The sequence below is a fragment of the Equus asinus genome, chromosome 8 (genome assembly GCF_041296235.1).
Source record: "Equus asinus isolate D_3611 breed Donkey chromosome 8, EquAss-T2T_v2, whole genome shotgun sequence".
Classification (NCBI taxonomy): Eukaryota; Metazoa; Chordata; class Mammalia; order Perissodactyla; family Equidae; genus Equus; species Equus asinus.
In genome coordinates this window covers 30833903-30850046 of record NC_091797.1, presented here as the reverse complement: position 1 = coordinate 30850046, position 16144 = coordinate 30833903, and the positions used below count along the sequence as shown (strand labels likewise).

The 16144-nt window shown below is 45.1% G+C and overlaps 1 protein-coding gene across 4 annotated transcripts; it reads right to left on the bottom strand.

The window, feature by feature from the left end:
* Positions 1-679: 679 nt before the first annotated feature.
* On the bottom strand, positions 680-16085 carry LOC106834610 (HLA class II histocompatibility antigen, DM alpha chain). Of its 4 annotated transcripts, none has more exons than XM_014846355.3 (6): positions 15704-16085; positions 13059-13180; positions 2609-2893; positions 1705-1983; positions 1320-1448; positions 680-949 (listed from the first exon to the last, which is right to left on the bottom strand). In XM_014846355.3, exons 1-6 carry the CDS (start codon positions 15706-15708, stop codon positions 945-947), a joined length of 825 nt encoding a protein of 274 aa, XP_014701841.2. In that variant the 5' UTR covers positions 15709-16085; the 3' UTR covers positions 680-944. The 4 variants fall into 4 exon arrangements, with proteins under 4 accessions (XP_014701841.2, XP_014701842.2, XP_014701843.2 ...); XM_014846356.3 differs by having other exon boundaries at positions 1323-1448; XM_014846357.3 differs by lacking the exons at positions 13059-13180; positions 15704-16085 and adding an exon at positions 4156-4334.
* Between the last annotated feature and the right edge of the window lie 59 nt (positions 16086-16144).

The following is a 16144-nucleotide window of genomic DNA, read 5'->3' as shown; positions in this document are numbered from 1 at the left end:
ACTCCCTCCTCCAAAGCAACTCCCAGACCCTAAGGAAAGCAAGAAATAAAACATATGCAAAGTAATTTATCACCAGCGGTCATGTGCTCCCTGCCCCCACTGTCAGCCCAGGACAGCACTGTCACAGCTCTCCTTGGATGATCCAGTCAGGCCAAAGAACAGGTTGTTAGGAAGGGCCCATGAATTCTGAGTCCTTCCACGCTGCTCATACTTGACTTCAGGAGCTTGATGCTGTTCTCACAGAACCGATACGACGGAGTTAGAATAGCATCTGAACGCTGATTTTTCCCACTCCTGAGCTCCTGATTTCCCAGCTGTGGTGCAGGCTAAAGAAAGTTACATATTTCTCAAGACAGCCTATACTAGGCATAAACATTTTCACACACAGTAAAGTGCAAAAAAATCACAAGCAGGTTCCTCCACCATTTTGTGAGCAGATTATCAGAAAGTAGCTCTGCCTTCATTTGTCACATATTTTGCACAAACTGGGAGGAGTAAAAGCCATTGTGCTGAGACCAGGATACAGGAGTTGGCTGAGGAGTTAGGGGTTTTCCCATTTCCCTCCCAACTGAGGGCAAGCCTTGTTCAGGTTAAGGCATGTTGAATTTGAAATGAAAACCCACTCAAGTTGCAATATCCAGAAACAAAATATGAGTTAAAAAAAGAAGCCACACCAATATTAACAAATGAGATTTATTGCCTTGAAGTAGAAAGGGATGTGGTCATGATAGAAAGGCCACTCTGGGTTCTCCCGAATGTAAGCCCAGGGACAGCAGAGCCCCCAGCTGAGAAACCTATAGACACACACACACACACACACACACACACACTGGGGGAGTCCCAGGGACTTCTGCTCTGAGAGATCCTGGGCTGGATGCGGGAAACCTGAGCACCCTCTGCTTGGATGGTTGAAGCTGTTGGCATCAGACTCCGGTCAGGAAGAATCAGCCTGAGGAGAGAGAAGGATGGAGGAAGGCCATCAGAGGGATCCCCAAATGCCCCTACCTGCCTCCAGCACACCCTACAGAAGCTGATCTCTCCTTGTCCCCAAATAAATCATCTCCAAGCACCCTTCCTACAGCTCTGCATAGCACTCCTCTCCCACTCAAACCATTCTTGTGACCTGTAACTATGTGTGTGTCATCAGGACCCCAACTAGGAGGATGTCCCATGGAGCCCAATACAACCCTCCCCACTCACGGGCCTGAGGATCACTATATGTGCTCCCCATGCCACAGGATAATCCTGGCACGTCCACACAGGCACCACTGTATCTGGCTCCCATGGCTTGCCCACCCCTTCCAGATGCCCTGACGTACCACCTGAGCAAGGCCTTCGGAAGTAGATGATGAGGACTAAGCCAACAATGATGCCCAGCACACCCAGGCCAAAGGCCACGCCACACAGCACATTCTCCAGAAGATCTGAGGGCAGGGCATTCTGGGGCACTGCAGAAAAAGGGGAGCAGGTCAGACTGTAGACCCAGTTGGGAAGCCCCCCCCACCCCCCCCCCCCCCCCCCGCCGACTCAGGGGAATGACATGAGTGTCTGGGATGACAAGGGAGAAACTGAGGCATTGAAGATTGAGGTTGGCTCAGAGTGAGAATGGAATACACAAGATCAAGTAGAGAAAGAAGCCCCTCCCATGGGTCCACCCCCCTTTGCTCTGAAAAGGAACCAGGCTTCCAGGAAGAGGGTTCTCACCCCAATAGGCAATTGCCGTGTAGCCATCAATTTCATGAGTCACGATGCAGGAGTAAACGTCATTGGGTGCCGGTGTGAAGTTTAAGTAAGAAAAGGCCTGGAAGCTGAGTCCATCAACGGCTGAGACAAACGTGGGCCCTGCTCCTTCCACAGGGGAGAACTGATGCTGCCAGTTCACCGTCAACGTGGGTGGGAAGAGATTACTGACAGAACAGACCAGCGTGTTGGGCTTGCCAAACTCCAGGGGCTTCAGCGTGTACACCTCAGTGATAGGGATCCCTGGTGGGGGGATTGAGGTGTGAGGGAAAGAAGTGACTAGTTTAGATGGTATCCCTGTGTTTGGAGGGAACATGGCATACAGAAGGGAGGGCAGAGAGAGAGTCAAGGAGGGTGGGCTTTGGGAGGAGAGATGAGGGAGGAGCTGGGCCTCTGAGGACGGTCTTCTTCCAGGCGAGAACCAGACCGGACCTACAGGCAGAGCCAGATCCAGGCCACTGTAGACCCCTCCACCCTGACTTCTTGAAGCACTTCCTATCTAGACCTCACATGGGCACGCTGGCTCCTCATTAAAACACAGGCTTATCATCAGATACTCCCATTCTCCCCTTCCATCTTACTGAGCATAGTGACACAAGCTGTAATATTCAGCAGGCATCACTGGGTCCCTGTTGAATTCATCAAGTTCAATAAATAGTTTTGAATGCCTGCTACGTCCTAGGCACTTGTCTTCTGCCCCACAACAAGAACAGAGTGCAGATGAGGGGTGGCAGAAAAATAAAGGTCGTAGGGGAGAATGAGAAGGCGTTAGAGATGGGGCACTAGTGTGAGGGGGAATAATTTAGTGTATAGATTAATGAGGTTAAGAATGCAGCCCTCTCTCCCCATTCCCCAAAAAACTCCTGACCTCTAGACACTGGGATTTGTCCTTCAAGATTTGGGCCTATTTCCTGGATCATCTCCTGGCAGAAGGTTTTGTCAAAGAAAATGTTGGAACTATCTCCAGCCTTCTGAGCCCAGTCAGTGAATTCCGGCAGGCGAGGCACGCGAACGTTTTGGGAAAAGTCGAAGGAGAAAAGCTGGTCCTCGTCGTAGGTCTCAGAGAGTCCCACGCTGGGACTCCAGTCCTGGCAGTATATTGTGTGTAGGAATGTGTGGTTTTGCAGATCATCCCGCCACACTGGAGTAGGAGCTGCAAAGGAGACAGGGCGGGTTCAGGGAGGTGCAAGCCTCCTCCTCTCTCTTAGCTTAGAAAACAGTGAGACCTGCTTCTGGGAGAAGGGTTAGGGGCGGGGCATAACCCCTCTTGTGTCTGTTATTTAGGCTCTCCCTCCCAATGTGGGTGAAGAGGAAATTACAGGATCTCTCCAAACTTCCCCTGCCCAGAAAAGGCCAACTGTCCAAAGTGGTAAAAAGTAAAAATAGTCTACTGTCTAAAGTGACAGATTCAGAGTCACAATCTTGGTTGTGTGCTTGTGCACTGCACAAAGGCACTCAGCCGTGGAGGTAACTGGAGGCTGAAATCTAGCCTGCACCCTGCTCACCAAGCCATGCATCCTGGCACAAGGCTGCATTCTCCCGGAGGGTATAGTTTAGTCCAATTCACAGAAGGCCACCAGACTGACTTGTGAACGGCCTGGATGGGTTCCCCAGTCTCAGACAGGAGGGTGAAGGAATGGTCATGGTCTCCCCAAGCCATAGATGACACTGCCCCCTCCTATCCCCAGACAACCTGGTAAACTGAAAAAACAGTCTCCAGGCTTCTCTTCAGCCACTTCATCAGCACCAGGCCTCTCTGAAATTGTCTTCCCCTCCCTCAACCCTCTGGCCTTGCAATGACAGGATTGGGGGAGGTGACCTCATAGCTGCAGGAAATAATCCCTATTCTTTGAAACTCCTGGAGGAATCCCCCCGGCCAGCTGGAACCTTCTACCCAACACCCAATACCCAGAACAATAGACCTTTAGAGTAAGAGGGATCTTCCAGATTATTCTTCCATTCTGCCTCGCCCTTTACAGAGAAGGAAACTAAGGACCAATAAAGCTAAGAGACTTTTCAAGAATCACAAGCTGAGTCGATGACAGAGTGCAGAGTAGTCTCCTAGGTAAAAGAGTGGAAATAACATTTGCTTTGTTCAAATCCCAGCTCTACCACTTTCCAACCACATGAACTTGCACAAGTTACTTAAGCCCCCTGTCTCATTTTCTTCCTCTGTAAAATGGATATAATAATCTCTGCTTCAAGAGATGGTCTTAAATGGAATATATAAAGCACTCTGACATTGTTTGCCAACCATCCATAGTTCATCTCTTTCCCAATCCTGCTATTGTTTCCACTATCCCATAATACTTCCCACCACTTGCAAAGCACAGGGCTCTTCTTCAGTGTCCTGGGTTGGCTCCCTAGGCTCTAATCCATCAGGATTGAAGTAAAGGGGAGGAGGTATTGTCATACCTCTAGGGGCCGTCCAGGACTGGGGCAGCAGCCACAGAAAGGGTAACAGTCTTAGCAGCGCAGCTCCCTGGCTCTGATCATGATCCATAGCTTCACGCCACACAGTGGGCTAGGAGCTACCCACCAGCTGACCTAGGTCCCCAAACTCCCTCCCCAGACGGTGTTGTGTCAGCTCACTTCCAATAGTCGCCCTTGTCATTTTGGCTAAACCAATCACAGAAGTGTAGGGTTTAACGTCATCAGTCGCTGGGAAGACACCTGGGGCCAGCAACCTCCTGAAGACCTTGCTCTTTTACCAGGCCAGAGTAGGCTGTGTAAGTGGCTTGGTAGGCAAGGGAGGAGTCTGCCTCCTGCTGGGGATCCCTCTTTAGTATCAGGCTGTCAGCCTCAGCCTGTAACCGGACCAGCGGGCTCTTCGGCGCAGCACCACCCCGTGGCAGAATGCTGCAGTGGGGAAGCTCATCTTCCCACAGCAAACCCCCTGGGCTCTTCAGACCACGCCTCCTCCTCCCTCCCGACTCCCCTCCTCTTCTCAGAGAGGTATTCTCCTTCAGGCATTAGCTTCAATGCGTTTTGCAGAAATATACTGAAATTTTAGAAAGTACTAGGTATTGGGCCCACAGCTAGAAATACAAAGGTGAATAAGGCATATTCCTGCCTTCAAAGAGCTTAAAGTCCAGCAGGAGGGGAGTCAATGAATAAATAATTACATGACAATGTAATATATTCAAATAAGAATGTTTCGGAAATAGTAATTTTATGAGGATGGAGGAATAAGTGGGACATAAGGTTTCTAACAGTCTTGAAGGAAAACCATTTTGACCAGCAGAACGTGAGGGAAGAGAAAAGCATTCCAGCGCAAGGTCAGAGGCACTCAGAGCTCCTTCCTTAGGAGACCTCTGGGTAGCTGGATGTGTATGTTACACAGGCTGCTCGTGTGTCCCTGTTTGGTAATGGGGAGGAGTGAGGGAGGGTCAAGATGAGCTGGAAATTTAGGCAAGAGCCAAATCACGTAGGTCCTGTTATGCCCCAAGGAGGATCTGGCTTTTACTTAGCAGATGACAGAGATATTAAAACTGAGGAGTGACACAATCATTTTAACATTTTAGAAAAACTGTTTTGATATTTCAAACAATGGGAGCTTGGAAATAATTCAGGCAAAACTGCTGGTCAAGAGTCTATAGTATATTACATCAAAATAAAAAATTGCGCCCACACACCTCACACCACCCTCTTACAGCAATATAGCAATAATTTGGGTGAGAAATAAGAGCCTGAATTAAGTCTTCAACGGAAGATATGGAGGAAATCAAATACTGAGATCATTAGGAAGCAGAATCTAAAGGGCTTGGCTACTGATCAGATGCGGGAAGGCGAGATAGAGGGATCGAGGATAACATCAAGGTCTCTATATTGGGTAGTTGGGTGGGTGGTGAGTGATGGACTGAAATGAAATAGAAAAGAATGCCATAGAAGCCAGTTTGATGAAGAAGAGAGCGAGTTCAGTTTTGTGCGTGTTGAATTTGAGATGCCAGTGGAACAACCATGCAGGGAGGTGTGAAGTGCATGGGTATGGGTCTCAGGTATGGGCCGAAAACCTTAATGGACTCATCAGCCCAAATGTTGAAGCAGAGGCAGTGGCTAAGATCACCAAAGCAGACTGTGCAGAGAGAGCAGGAAGAAACACAAGGAGATAAGTCTACATGGATTCAAACCCCAAACCTCATATCAGTTATCATCCAGGATCCAGCCAGGAACATATAGCCACTCTAGATATTTCAGACTGAGAGAATTTACTACAAAGAATCAGTTACAAAGAGGTTCAAAGGGCAATAAGTGCAAAAGGGAAAAAGAGTGGCTGAAGGAGCAGATAGGAAAGAGGAATATCTGGAAATCAGAAGCTGCTATTGCACCTGAACTGGAATCCAGGTCTACAGCTGCTGTTGCCATGGGGGAGACACTGTCATCGCTGGTTCTGGATCTACTGAAAAGGTGTCATCTCCATCAAGGCTGGATCACTGAGAAGGTACTTCCTCTGCCCAGGAGGCAGGAGTCCAGAATCACCCATTCTTGCTGCTGCTACATCTACCAGCAACTGCCACTCTCCTAGAAACTAAAGCTGGAAGCTTCTCGGTTTCTCCTGCTTTCTGATCTCCTGCCAGAGCCTCCTATTGAGAGAATCTAACAGGAAGCCAACTAGTCAGGAAGGCTGGGAAGTACACACCTTGCAGACTCCTAGGCTGAGCAGTCCAGAACACAGTATAGGAGGGTGGACCTGGCACTGGCACTAGATAATAACCAGTACACTGAAATGCACTAATTTGTAAGAAGCGGGTGCCACCAGGAACATTCGGCTAGGAGAAGAACAAGGAAGAAGTAGAATCAGAGAAATAAAGGTGTTCCACGGACAAGGGCAAGATCAACACTATCAAATGCTACTCAGAAGTCAAGGAAGAACTGGAAGTGTCCTTATATTTGGTAATTATAAGATGGTTGACAAATTTATTGAGAGCAGTTTCAGTGTTGCAGTGGGAGTCAACTCCAGATTGTGGTGGGCTGAGGAGTAAGTGGGAGGTGAGGAAGAAACTGTCAGTGTATATGCTGCAAGTTTGATAGAGAAGAAGAAAGAAAGACAGAAGGGGTGGGGGAAGAGGCAGTGAGAAACATCTAATGTGGCAATTAAGTAATCTTAGAAATTAATCTATGTGAATATGGTCCAACAGTGTTTCTGAGTTTCAAAATCCACACTCCCTTCTCAAAATCCAGTAACAGCAGCAATAACAACCCCAAACAAAAAAAAAAACACCCACAACCTCCTGGATATTCTGAAACCCTAGTATGTGTGTGTGTGTGTGTGTGGTGAGGGCAGGAGGAGTGCCAGGGTCGGTGTAGGTTTTGGAAATCACTGTGTTACACTTCAAAAAACAGAACATTTTCCCAGTGTCCCACTCTTTATGGACTAACTCATCAGTAGTTCCTGCGGTGGAAAGATTTGGGCTGTTAGGAAAATAGAAGGCAAGTTTGTGACATCACCAGGACTGTACGGGGAGATACATGACACACAGCCACCTAGGGTGTCGGTAAACTTTTTCCATGAAGCACCAGATAGTAAATGTTGTACGCTTTGTGGGTCACTCAGTCTCTGTCATGAGTACTCAGCTGCAGCATGCAAACAACCACAGGAAACATGTAAATGAAAGCACATGGCTGTGCTCCTAGTTTCCTCCTGGCTTTCCCTCCCACTTCTCAGACATCTCCTTCTCAGTCTCCTTCGTGGACTACTTTCTTTCAGCAAGTCTTTAAATTTGGCGTTCCCTGGAATTTGGTTCTTAACCTTTTTTTATGGACACTGAAATCTAAATTTCATGAGTCACAAAATACAATTCTCCTTTCACTTTTTTCCAACCATTCAAAAATGTAAAAACCACTCTTATTTCTCAGGCCATATGAAAAGACAATGGACTGGATTTTGCTCACAGGCCATAGTTTGCTGAACACTGTCCTACGCGTGTGGTCAGAATTGGGATGGGGGACCCAAAATAAACCCGCCCTCCAAAGCGAGGCCTCATTCCCCCTTGGGGGTGGCAACTGGCTATGAATACATTGTGCCCCAGATACAAGAGATCGTTTGTAAGGAGCTTTGGGGTGAGGGGAACAGGAGGAAGAGGACTGGGTGGGAGGGCTGGGCACAGGTGTAGCAGACACTGCAACTACTCTGGGTGGGAGGAACAAGGCAAAGGGGCCCAAGTTCTCCATAGAGAGTAGGGTGTGGACAAGACCGGCAAGAGGAGAAATGTAGCCACTCAACATCAAGGCCAGGGCAGGTGTGGTTAACTCCTCTCTGGGTATAAATGGTAACAAGTTCAAACACTTGTAACTACCCTTCCCTCTATGTATTCCTTCCTGTCAGGACCCTCTAACAACCTCCATAATAGATTTCTCAATAATAGTCTCTAATCAGTTTGGGGAAGTGATAAACGTGGGCAAGAGAGGAGCAATGCAGCCTGTTCTGCATCCCAGTAACTCACTGTCTATTTTGGTCATTAGATATGAATGTCTATGAAAACAATGGCATAACACCTGAAAATACAGTAGGCCAGGGCTTTCTAACACTCAGCTCTCCAGCCCCTTTCTAAATACTGCCCCATTGTTTTTCCTGGAAGAAGCAAATTTCCTGAAAAAATTGTGGCAACCATCTCTACATTTTCATACTTATCATTTAATCCTTAAAGTGTTCACCCACACTTTTGTGTTGCTAACTCAAATGGACTCTTCGCAGTCTCTGCAACATTTGACACTGTTGGCCATGCCCTCCTTCCTAAAACCGTCTATTTTTTTTGGCATCCTTGATGCCACTCTCTCCTAGTTTTCCCTCCCACTTTTCTGGCATCCTGTTTCCTTTGTGGTCTCCTTTCTTTCAGCTACCCTTTAAGTGTCGGTGTTCCCTGGAGTTTTACCCTTAACCTTGTCTTTTCTTACACTATACACTTGCCCTGGATGGCATTTACTCCCACATGCCTTCAGTTACCACCTATTTGCTGACATCTTCCAAATTTGCCCCTTCAGCTCAGATCTTGCTCTGAGTTCACACCATCCATATACCCAAATGCCTTTAGGCATCTCCACTTGGATGTCATGCAACAGCATTTCTCAAACTGTATTCTACACAAAAGCATCCCTCAAGAAATTTTTAAAAATGCAAACTTGATAGCAGCAATTTTTAATTTTTTAATTTATTTTCAACACAGATATAATAAAACACCAAATGCATTTGCATAATAATTTTTATTATGCAACAATTTATTATATTTAATAAAGCTATTTTGTGTGTAAGCAATAGAAACCAATTTTGGCTGACTTAACTTTTAAAATGGTGATTTATTGGAAAGATACTGAGCTAGTGCATGAAATCAAAAGAAGAGTGGACTAAGCCAGATTCCAGAAGGGGAGCCACACGGCCTTTGGCAGCAGGGGTTGAGTTGTCATTAATATGCTTCACCTTCAAAGCCCTCCAGCCTCTATCTTTCAAGTTTCACATTGCTGGGAGAGACCATCTGACTGGCTCAGCTTGTACTAGGTGTGTACCTCTGGATCAATTAGCTGAGGCCAAGCACAATGTCACCTCTATTCCCAGAGAAGGGACAATCATCATGACCCTAACAATCACTTCAATACAGCTATCTTCAACATACGGCATCCCAGACAAGTGCATGAGAGCATGCGAGGCATAAGCATGAGGTTAAATCTGTGCATTAATGCTCAGAAGCATCACCCAACTATCTGCCATGGTGACGTGTGTCATCCACCTGAAGATCTCTGGTCTGCCACAAGTCTTGCTATAAATTCAAAATATACTTCATGATACGATTTAATGTTGATTTATTAATAAAAATACTTATATTCCACTAACTGATTTCCTTTGGACCTGTGACTTAAAAAGTTTTTTAAAAACCAAAACATTTTACTATGTAAATTTTCAAACATACACAAAAGAATGTAATAAATCCCCATGTAGTCTCATGAGTTTCAACAATTTTCAACATTCTAAAGGTCTCCCATTCTTGTTTCATCTATTCTCCTGTTCCAAACTTTTTTTTTTTTTTTTTTTGCTGGAGTGTTTTAAACAAATTCTGTCACAGTATTTCATCAGGAAATCTAAGGGTATCTATAATAGATAACTTTTAACATAAGTACAACATTATCACCACAACCACAAAAATGTAAACAATTGCTCAACTTCATTTAGCCCAATCTGTGTTCATTTCCCCTCAATTATCTCAAAATGTCTAAGAGAAAAGAAGATTTAAATGAAAAGCAGTGTCTTACAGTTTTCAAACTGTACTTCCATTTTTTAACAAATGGTGAGTTTTCTATTTTGCATTATATCCCATAAACCCATTGACGGTTCAATAAGGAATTCTAACAGGCAGATGAAGTTTAGGAATTACTACCCTGAACGCTCCTCCATCTCAAGATTTACAAAACTAAACTCATCACCTTCCCGTCCCAACATCTTCCAACTCCTGCATTCAAGACCTCAATAAATAACCTGACTGCCCACCCCATTGCCTGAGCAACAAATGTGGGAGTCAATCTTCACAACTTGATGGTCCTCAAATCTTCTCATCTCATGTTGACCAAGTCCTATCAATTCTACCTCTTTAATATCTCCCGGATCTGTCCTCACTTTTCTTCCCATTCCCACTGGTCCAGGCTTTCACTGGTTTGCTTGTTTTTTCCTGGATTACAGCAATTTTCTTATCATTGGTCTGTCTCCAATCTTATCTTCCAGTGCTGCCAAAGGATCTTTTTATAACAAACATTTGATCACATCATAATTTTTCTTTTGGTGAGGAAGATCAGCCCTGAGCTAACACCTGTTGCCGGTCTTCCTCTTTTTGCTTGAGGAAGATTGTCGCTGAGCTAACATCTGTGCCAATCTTCCTCTATTTTGCATGTGGGATGCCACCACAGCATGGCTTGATGAGCAGTGTGTAGGTCCGTGCTCAGGAACTGAACCTGCGAACCCTGGGCTGCTGAAGTGGAGCGCCCAAACTTAACCACTATGCCACGAGGCCAGCCCCACATCATACTTTTATATGAAAAGCTTCAAACAGTTATCTGTAATCTGCTCTCCTTGGCATGATCCTTAATGATCTGGAATCACTTACCCTACCACCATGTGTCTTTTGAGATGAAATCTCACCTCCTTCAGGAAGCCTTGGAACCCAGAGTGGAGGTTAACAGCCTCTTCGGTATGTTCCACAGCACCCTGTGCCTGCCACTACCATCATTTTTACTGTATTATTCTGTGATTTATATATCTGCTTCACAGTCACCTCACCCCACTGCAAGGTCCTTAGGGGATCATGTCCCATTCTTTTACATTCTCAGCATCTACCAAGAAGGCCTACCAAATGACTGCTCATGGGATGCATAAATGGGCTGTTAGTTACTAAGGATGTTGAAACTGAGCCTGGAAGAGCCTCCAAGCATTTGATGAATGATCGACTGTCCTTTCTAACAGATATTTCAACAGTAAATCTTACCAGGCATGGCTATGGTCTACCCTACAAACACCTTCACCCCTACTGCCTCCCCTGTGCACCCCATCACTCTTCACATTCCATTCTGGGCCCTACTCAAGATCCCACCTGTCACTTTCTTCCTACTCTCTGCCACATCCTACTTCAGTGAGCAAACCTAGCCATCCAGCTCCCACATTTACCCTCATTCCCAGCTCAGTATATCCCTTCATATCCATATTCATCGGCCCTTTTAGCTATGTTATCAGGATATAGCAATCCTCTCAACTACTCTACAAGCTCAGAATTTATTATTCCCATTAGGTAACAAGAAAACTGTGGTTCAAAGAGGTTCATTCACTATTTATTTAGCAAATATTTATTGACCACCCTCTATGTGCCTGGCCACATGCTGGGCACCAGACACCTACCATCATCAAACACATAATCTAATGAAAATAGGGAGACATTAAACAAGTAAACATACAAACCTGCAAAAGCAAATTTTCAGGTCCCTCCTACTCTGCATTCTATTCCCAGACTACAGAAACTGCTCTCCAATATCAGTAATGACCCCAATTACCAACCCAATGAGTTTTTCCCTCTTCTTCACTCTCTCACACCTATCTGTAGGATCTCAATTCCTCATTCAGTCAGAACAAGGATTTTTAAACTGCAGTCCACAAGCCATACAATTCAGGGGTCCATGAACTTGGATGGAACAAAAAAGTGTCACTTTTATTTTCAATAACATCTAACTATCTGAAATTTAATTTTATAAATGTAGAAAATAAGTCTTTGTAGTACTAGCAGTACCTGTAATGTCATCAATAGAAAGCATCATCAATTAATATTTTCATATCACGTACAGAGACATCTCAAAATATCTCTCCTTTACAATTATAAGAGTTGTTAGACCTGCCAATAAATTACTTTATTTAATGTATTAGTTAAGAAACACATATTGTATTAATAAGGGAACACAGATTACTAGGTCATCACACATTTCTTTAAATATTTCGATAATTGTATATTTTATTTATGCATTTACAAATATTATTGTCAGTCAAGGTCCAAAGGCTCCACTAAACTGCCAAAGAAGTCCACGGCACAAAAAAGCTTAAAAACTCTTGATTAGTCATTCATTCAACAAACATGAAGTCCTCACCGGAGCCTTCTCTTGTTCTGGCTTCCTCATATTATGTTGTTCTGCTTTTCCTTCTTGTTTGATGCTCTTCCATTGGTTCTGCTTCCTGTTACTACTCCCTGCATGAGCATCTAACCCAAGCTCAATCCCTAACCCACGAGTAAACTGTTTTATACTTCCTCCTTTATAAATCTCACCTACCTACATGACTGATTCAAACATCACCTCAAAGATGACTCCCAAATTTACCTCTCCAATCTTTTATTGTGGTTGCAAACCAACCAGAATAACATACCATCCAGAGGCCGACTGCCTGGCTTCAAATCCCAGCTCTGATCACTTGCGAAAAGTATGACATGGGTAATTTATTTAACATCTCTTGTTTCAGCTGCTTCATTTGAAAAATGGGGGTGATAACAATAGTATCTACTTCTCAGGGTTATAAGGACTAGAAGAGTTAATACATGTTAAACACTTATAACAGGGCCTGACACATTTCAAGAGCTCAATAAATGTTAGCTATCACCAGTCTCATCTCCTTCCAGCCCAACGTTTGTATCTGGCACTTATTAACAGGTATAGTGCTAGCCACTGGGAGTATGAAGATCGAGTTCCTATCTAATGACATAATTCCAATCAAGTCATTGCTCAAAAACTTTCAGTGGCTCCCCATTGGGTCCAAACTTAACAGTATTGAAAATTCCCCATAATATTGCCTCAAATAAATTTACCTTCCAGCCTTTTCTCCTCCTGCTCTACTTGTAGTCTATTCTGGGCAGACTGGACTGCACCGCTCCCTGTGAAAATGACCTGTGCTCTTCTGCTTCTGTCTTTCCTCACACCATTCCAATATCTGAAACATATAATTGATGGCAATAATTTTGTCTTACTATGATTATTTCCCCAATACTATGCATGACGACCCATAATACATATACATTACAATCTTACCTAGTCGCATATTTACTTAAGCATCAATTTCCTTCAACACTTGTTCACTTTGTGGGCACCCCATAGTGGCCAGGTGCTGTGCCAGGAGCTGGGGATATTTTTTTAAAAAATAAAAAGAATACAACACGGTTCTGTTCCCAAGATCGAAGTCCAGTAAAGGAGACAAACACGTAATCACATAAATGCTATTCACTGTGAAAGGTGCAATCGTAAGAGGAAGGGACATCAAGGAATGAGCAGTTAGCTCAATTTGGGAGGCAAGAGAAGGCTTTTCAGATGGCGGTATTTGGGCTTAGATGGATTGCAGGAAAACCTATTCTGTGTAGAGAAAGTCGTAGAGTCATGTGCCATATTAACAACACTACAGTCAAGGATGAACTACATATATAATAGTGGTCCCATAAGATCAGTACCATAAAGCCTAGATGTGTAGTAGGCTACACCACCTTGCTTTGTGTAAGTACACTTCATGACGTTCACACAAGGAAGAAATTACCTAACACCACATTTCGTAGAATGTATCGCTGTCATTAAGTGACACATGACTGTATACGTAAAATACAGGGGCACAAAACAAAATGGTGTGCCTGGGGAACAGTTCAATATGGCTGGAGTATAGCTCCCAAGAAGTGGCTAGACATGAGGCTGGAAAGGTAAGCCAACCTTTCTGTCAAGCACAGGAATTTGGACTTTATCACACAGACAATGAGGAATTTATAAAGGGGTTTAAACAGCAGCATACGCCCAGAGTTGTATTTTAGGAAGCTCACTCCTGGGAGTACTGTGGCAGAGGCAGAGAGGGCAAGTGGAGCAGCACTTTTCAACAGAATTTTCTGAAATGAATTTGTGATGTCTAATATCACAGCCACTAGCCACACGTGCATAATGAGAACTTGAAATGTGGCTTGTGCATCTGAGAAACTAAATTTAAAACTGTATTTAATATGAATTGAAATAGCCACATATGGCTAGTGGCTACTGTACGGGACAGTGCAGCTTTAGAGAGAGGGAAATCAGTTAGGAGGCTGTTGCTATAGCTCAGGTGACAGGACTAGAACCGAGTATGACTTCATGGCCATTTTAGGGCCAAAATAATAAGTCTAGTGGATATAAAGTCGTGAGAAAAAGAAATCAAGAATGGGCTCCCAGAGTGCAGACTTCGTGATTTAATAGTTGCCATTAGCCAGGATAATATAGAGAAAGGTCTAGCGTGCATACAAACTGCATCAATTTTGAACATGTTGAAGTGTCTGAGGACTACCCAAGTGGTAATATTTAGTAGCAAGTTTAGCTCAGGAGAGTTGTCTGAACTAAAGATACAGATTTGAGAGGCTTTGAGCCATGGAGTGAGATTGCCTAGAGAGGATGAACAAAACTAGAAGCAAAATCCTGGTAAACATCAACATGTAAGAAGGGGTTGAAGAAGAGCCGACAAAGGAGACTGGAGAGGAACAGTTGGACAAGTAGGAAAAGAAACAAATGAGCTGGTCACAGAAACCAAGGGCGTAGGGAATTTCAAGAAGGAAGCATGATCAAATGCTCCAGAGGTCAAATAAGGTGAGAACTGAAAAGTGCTTCCTGACTTTGCCAATTAGGAGGTTCTTGGTGACATCTGCCAAACAGTTTCAGTAGTGGAAGAAATGGGCTGAAAAGTGGGATGGGGCAGAGAGAGGAAAATTTAGATGACAATTTCAGGTCTTGACTATGCAAGGGAGCTGAGAGGTAGAGGAGAGTCTACAAGGGGATACAATACCGACAAGGTTATTTTCTGTCTTTCCTTTTTTTTGAGGGCTGGGAAACGCATAGGAGAGAGAATCTTAAAATGTCAATTGATAGAAAATGGAGGATAGCTTCAGAGTAATAGATAAGGTTGACCAGGTCAACAGAAAAGGAAATTTCCTTAAAGTGAAGGGAGGACTTCTCGTACAATGGTAAAGGATACACACATAGCCCAGTTTACAGGAGGGAGATGGAAAGCCAAGAGTTCTCCCGCAAGTTGGCCTTTCTGTTCTGTTGGTGGGAAGTGGGGTTTATCGACTGGGGTGAAAATTTGAACCATACTCTGAGGGTCAGGGGAGAGATTACGGGCTATGAACAAGTAAAAGATCTGCTTTAGGTGGCAACTGAATCACCATACACATCCCTAGATTAGACTTTTATGGGACTGATTCAAGACTGAGAGTAGAGGGCAAACCCTTAGGGAAAAGCAGAAGAGTTTTAACTTAAATGGTCGAGCACGAGATCGGTAAAGAAATAAAAGTGATCAGAAGGCTGGTAAGTTTTGTAGAAGGCAGAGGAGTCCAGGGACTGCCAGGTCTCAATGAAGTCTTGGTAGGGTCACGGAAAATGACAGGTTGAAAAGCCGCCTAAGACAAAGAAGACGAACAAAACGCCCACATCTAACGCCCACATCTACCGTCCGCACCTCATCTCCCGGAGGCAGGCACCGCGAGGGTGATAAACTCCCTCTCCGTCGTCGAACCACACTACACCGGGGGAGGGCCCCCCCGCAAACCCTCACATCTCCAGGTCCAGGCCCCATTCTCCTTAGCTGACAACAGCTCGGTGGCGCGCGTTTCCGCTGGACTCCCGCCAGGACGTCCCAAGCTGCATCTTATACCTGCGGACAACGACCGGAGGCAGGCCTCCCCCGCCGCCCCGCCAGGCCCTGGACAGTGGAGGAAGGGCCGCTGAGGCGGGAGGTCAGCGCGCCGCGCCCGCTTCCGCCCCACCCACAGCGCGCGCTCCCAGGCTCGCCACCGGAGCCGCGGGACAGACCCAGACGCCTGCGCACTGCTGCTGTGCTCGCGGCCTCCGGCGCTCCTTCCCCCTCCCCCAATCCGGTCGCACCCTTGCGCCTGCGCTG

Excerpts from the sequence above, each read along its gene's own strand:
- LOC106834610 (XM_014846355.3), bottom strand. Across the intron at positions 2,894-13,058 it reads GGAGGAGAAAAGGCTGGAAG|CTCCTACTCCAGTGTGGCGG; the intron begins GTAAATTTATTT and ends TCTCCTTTGCAG. Across the intron at positions 1,984-2,608 it reads ACAAATCCCAGTGTCTAGAG|GGATCCCTATCACTGAGGTG; the intron begins GTCAGGAGTTTT and ends TCCCCCCACCAG.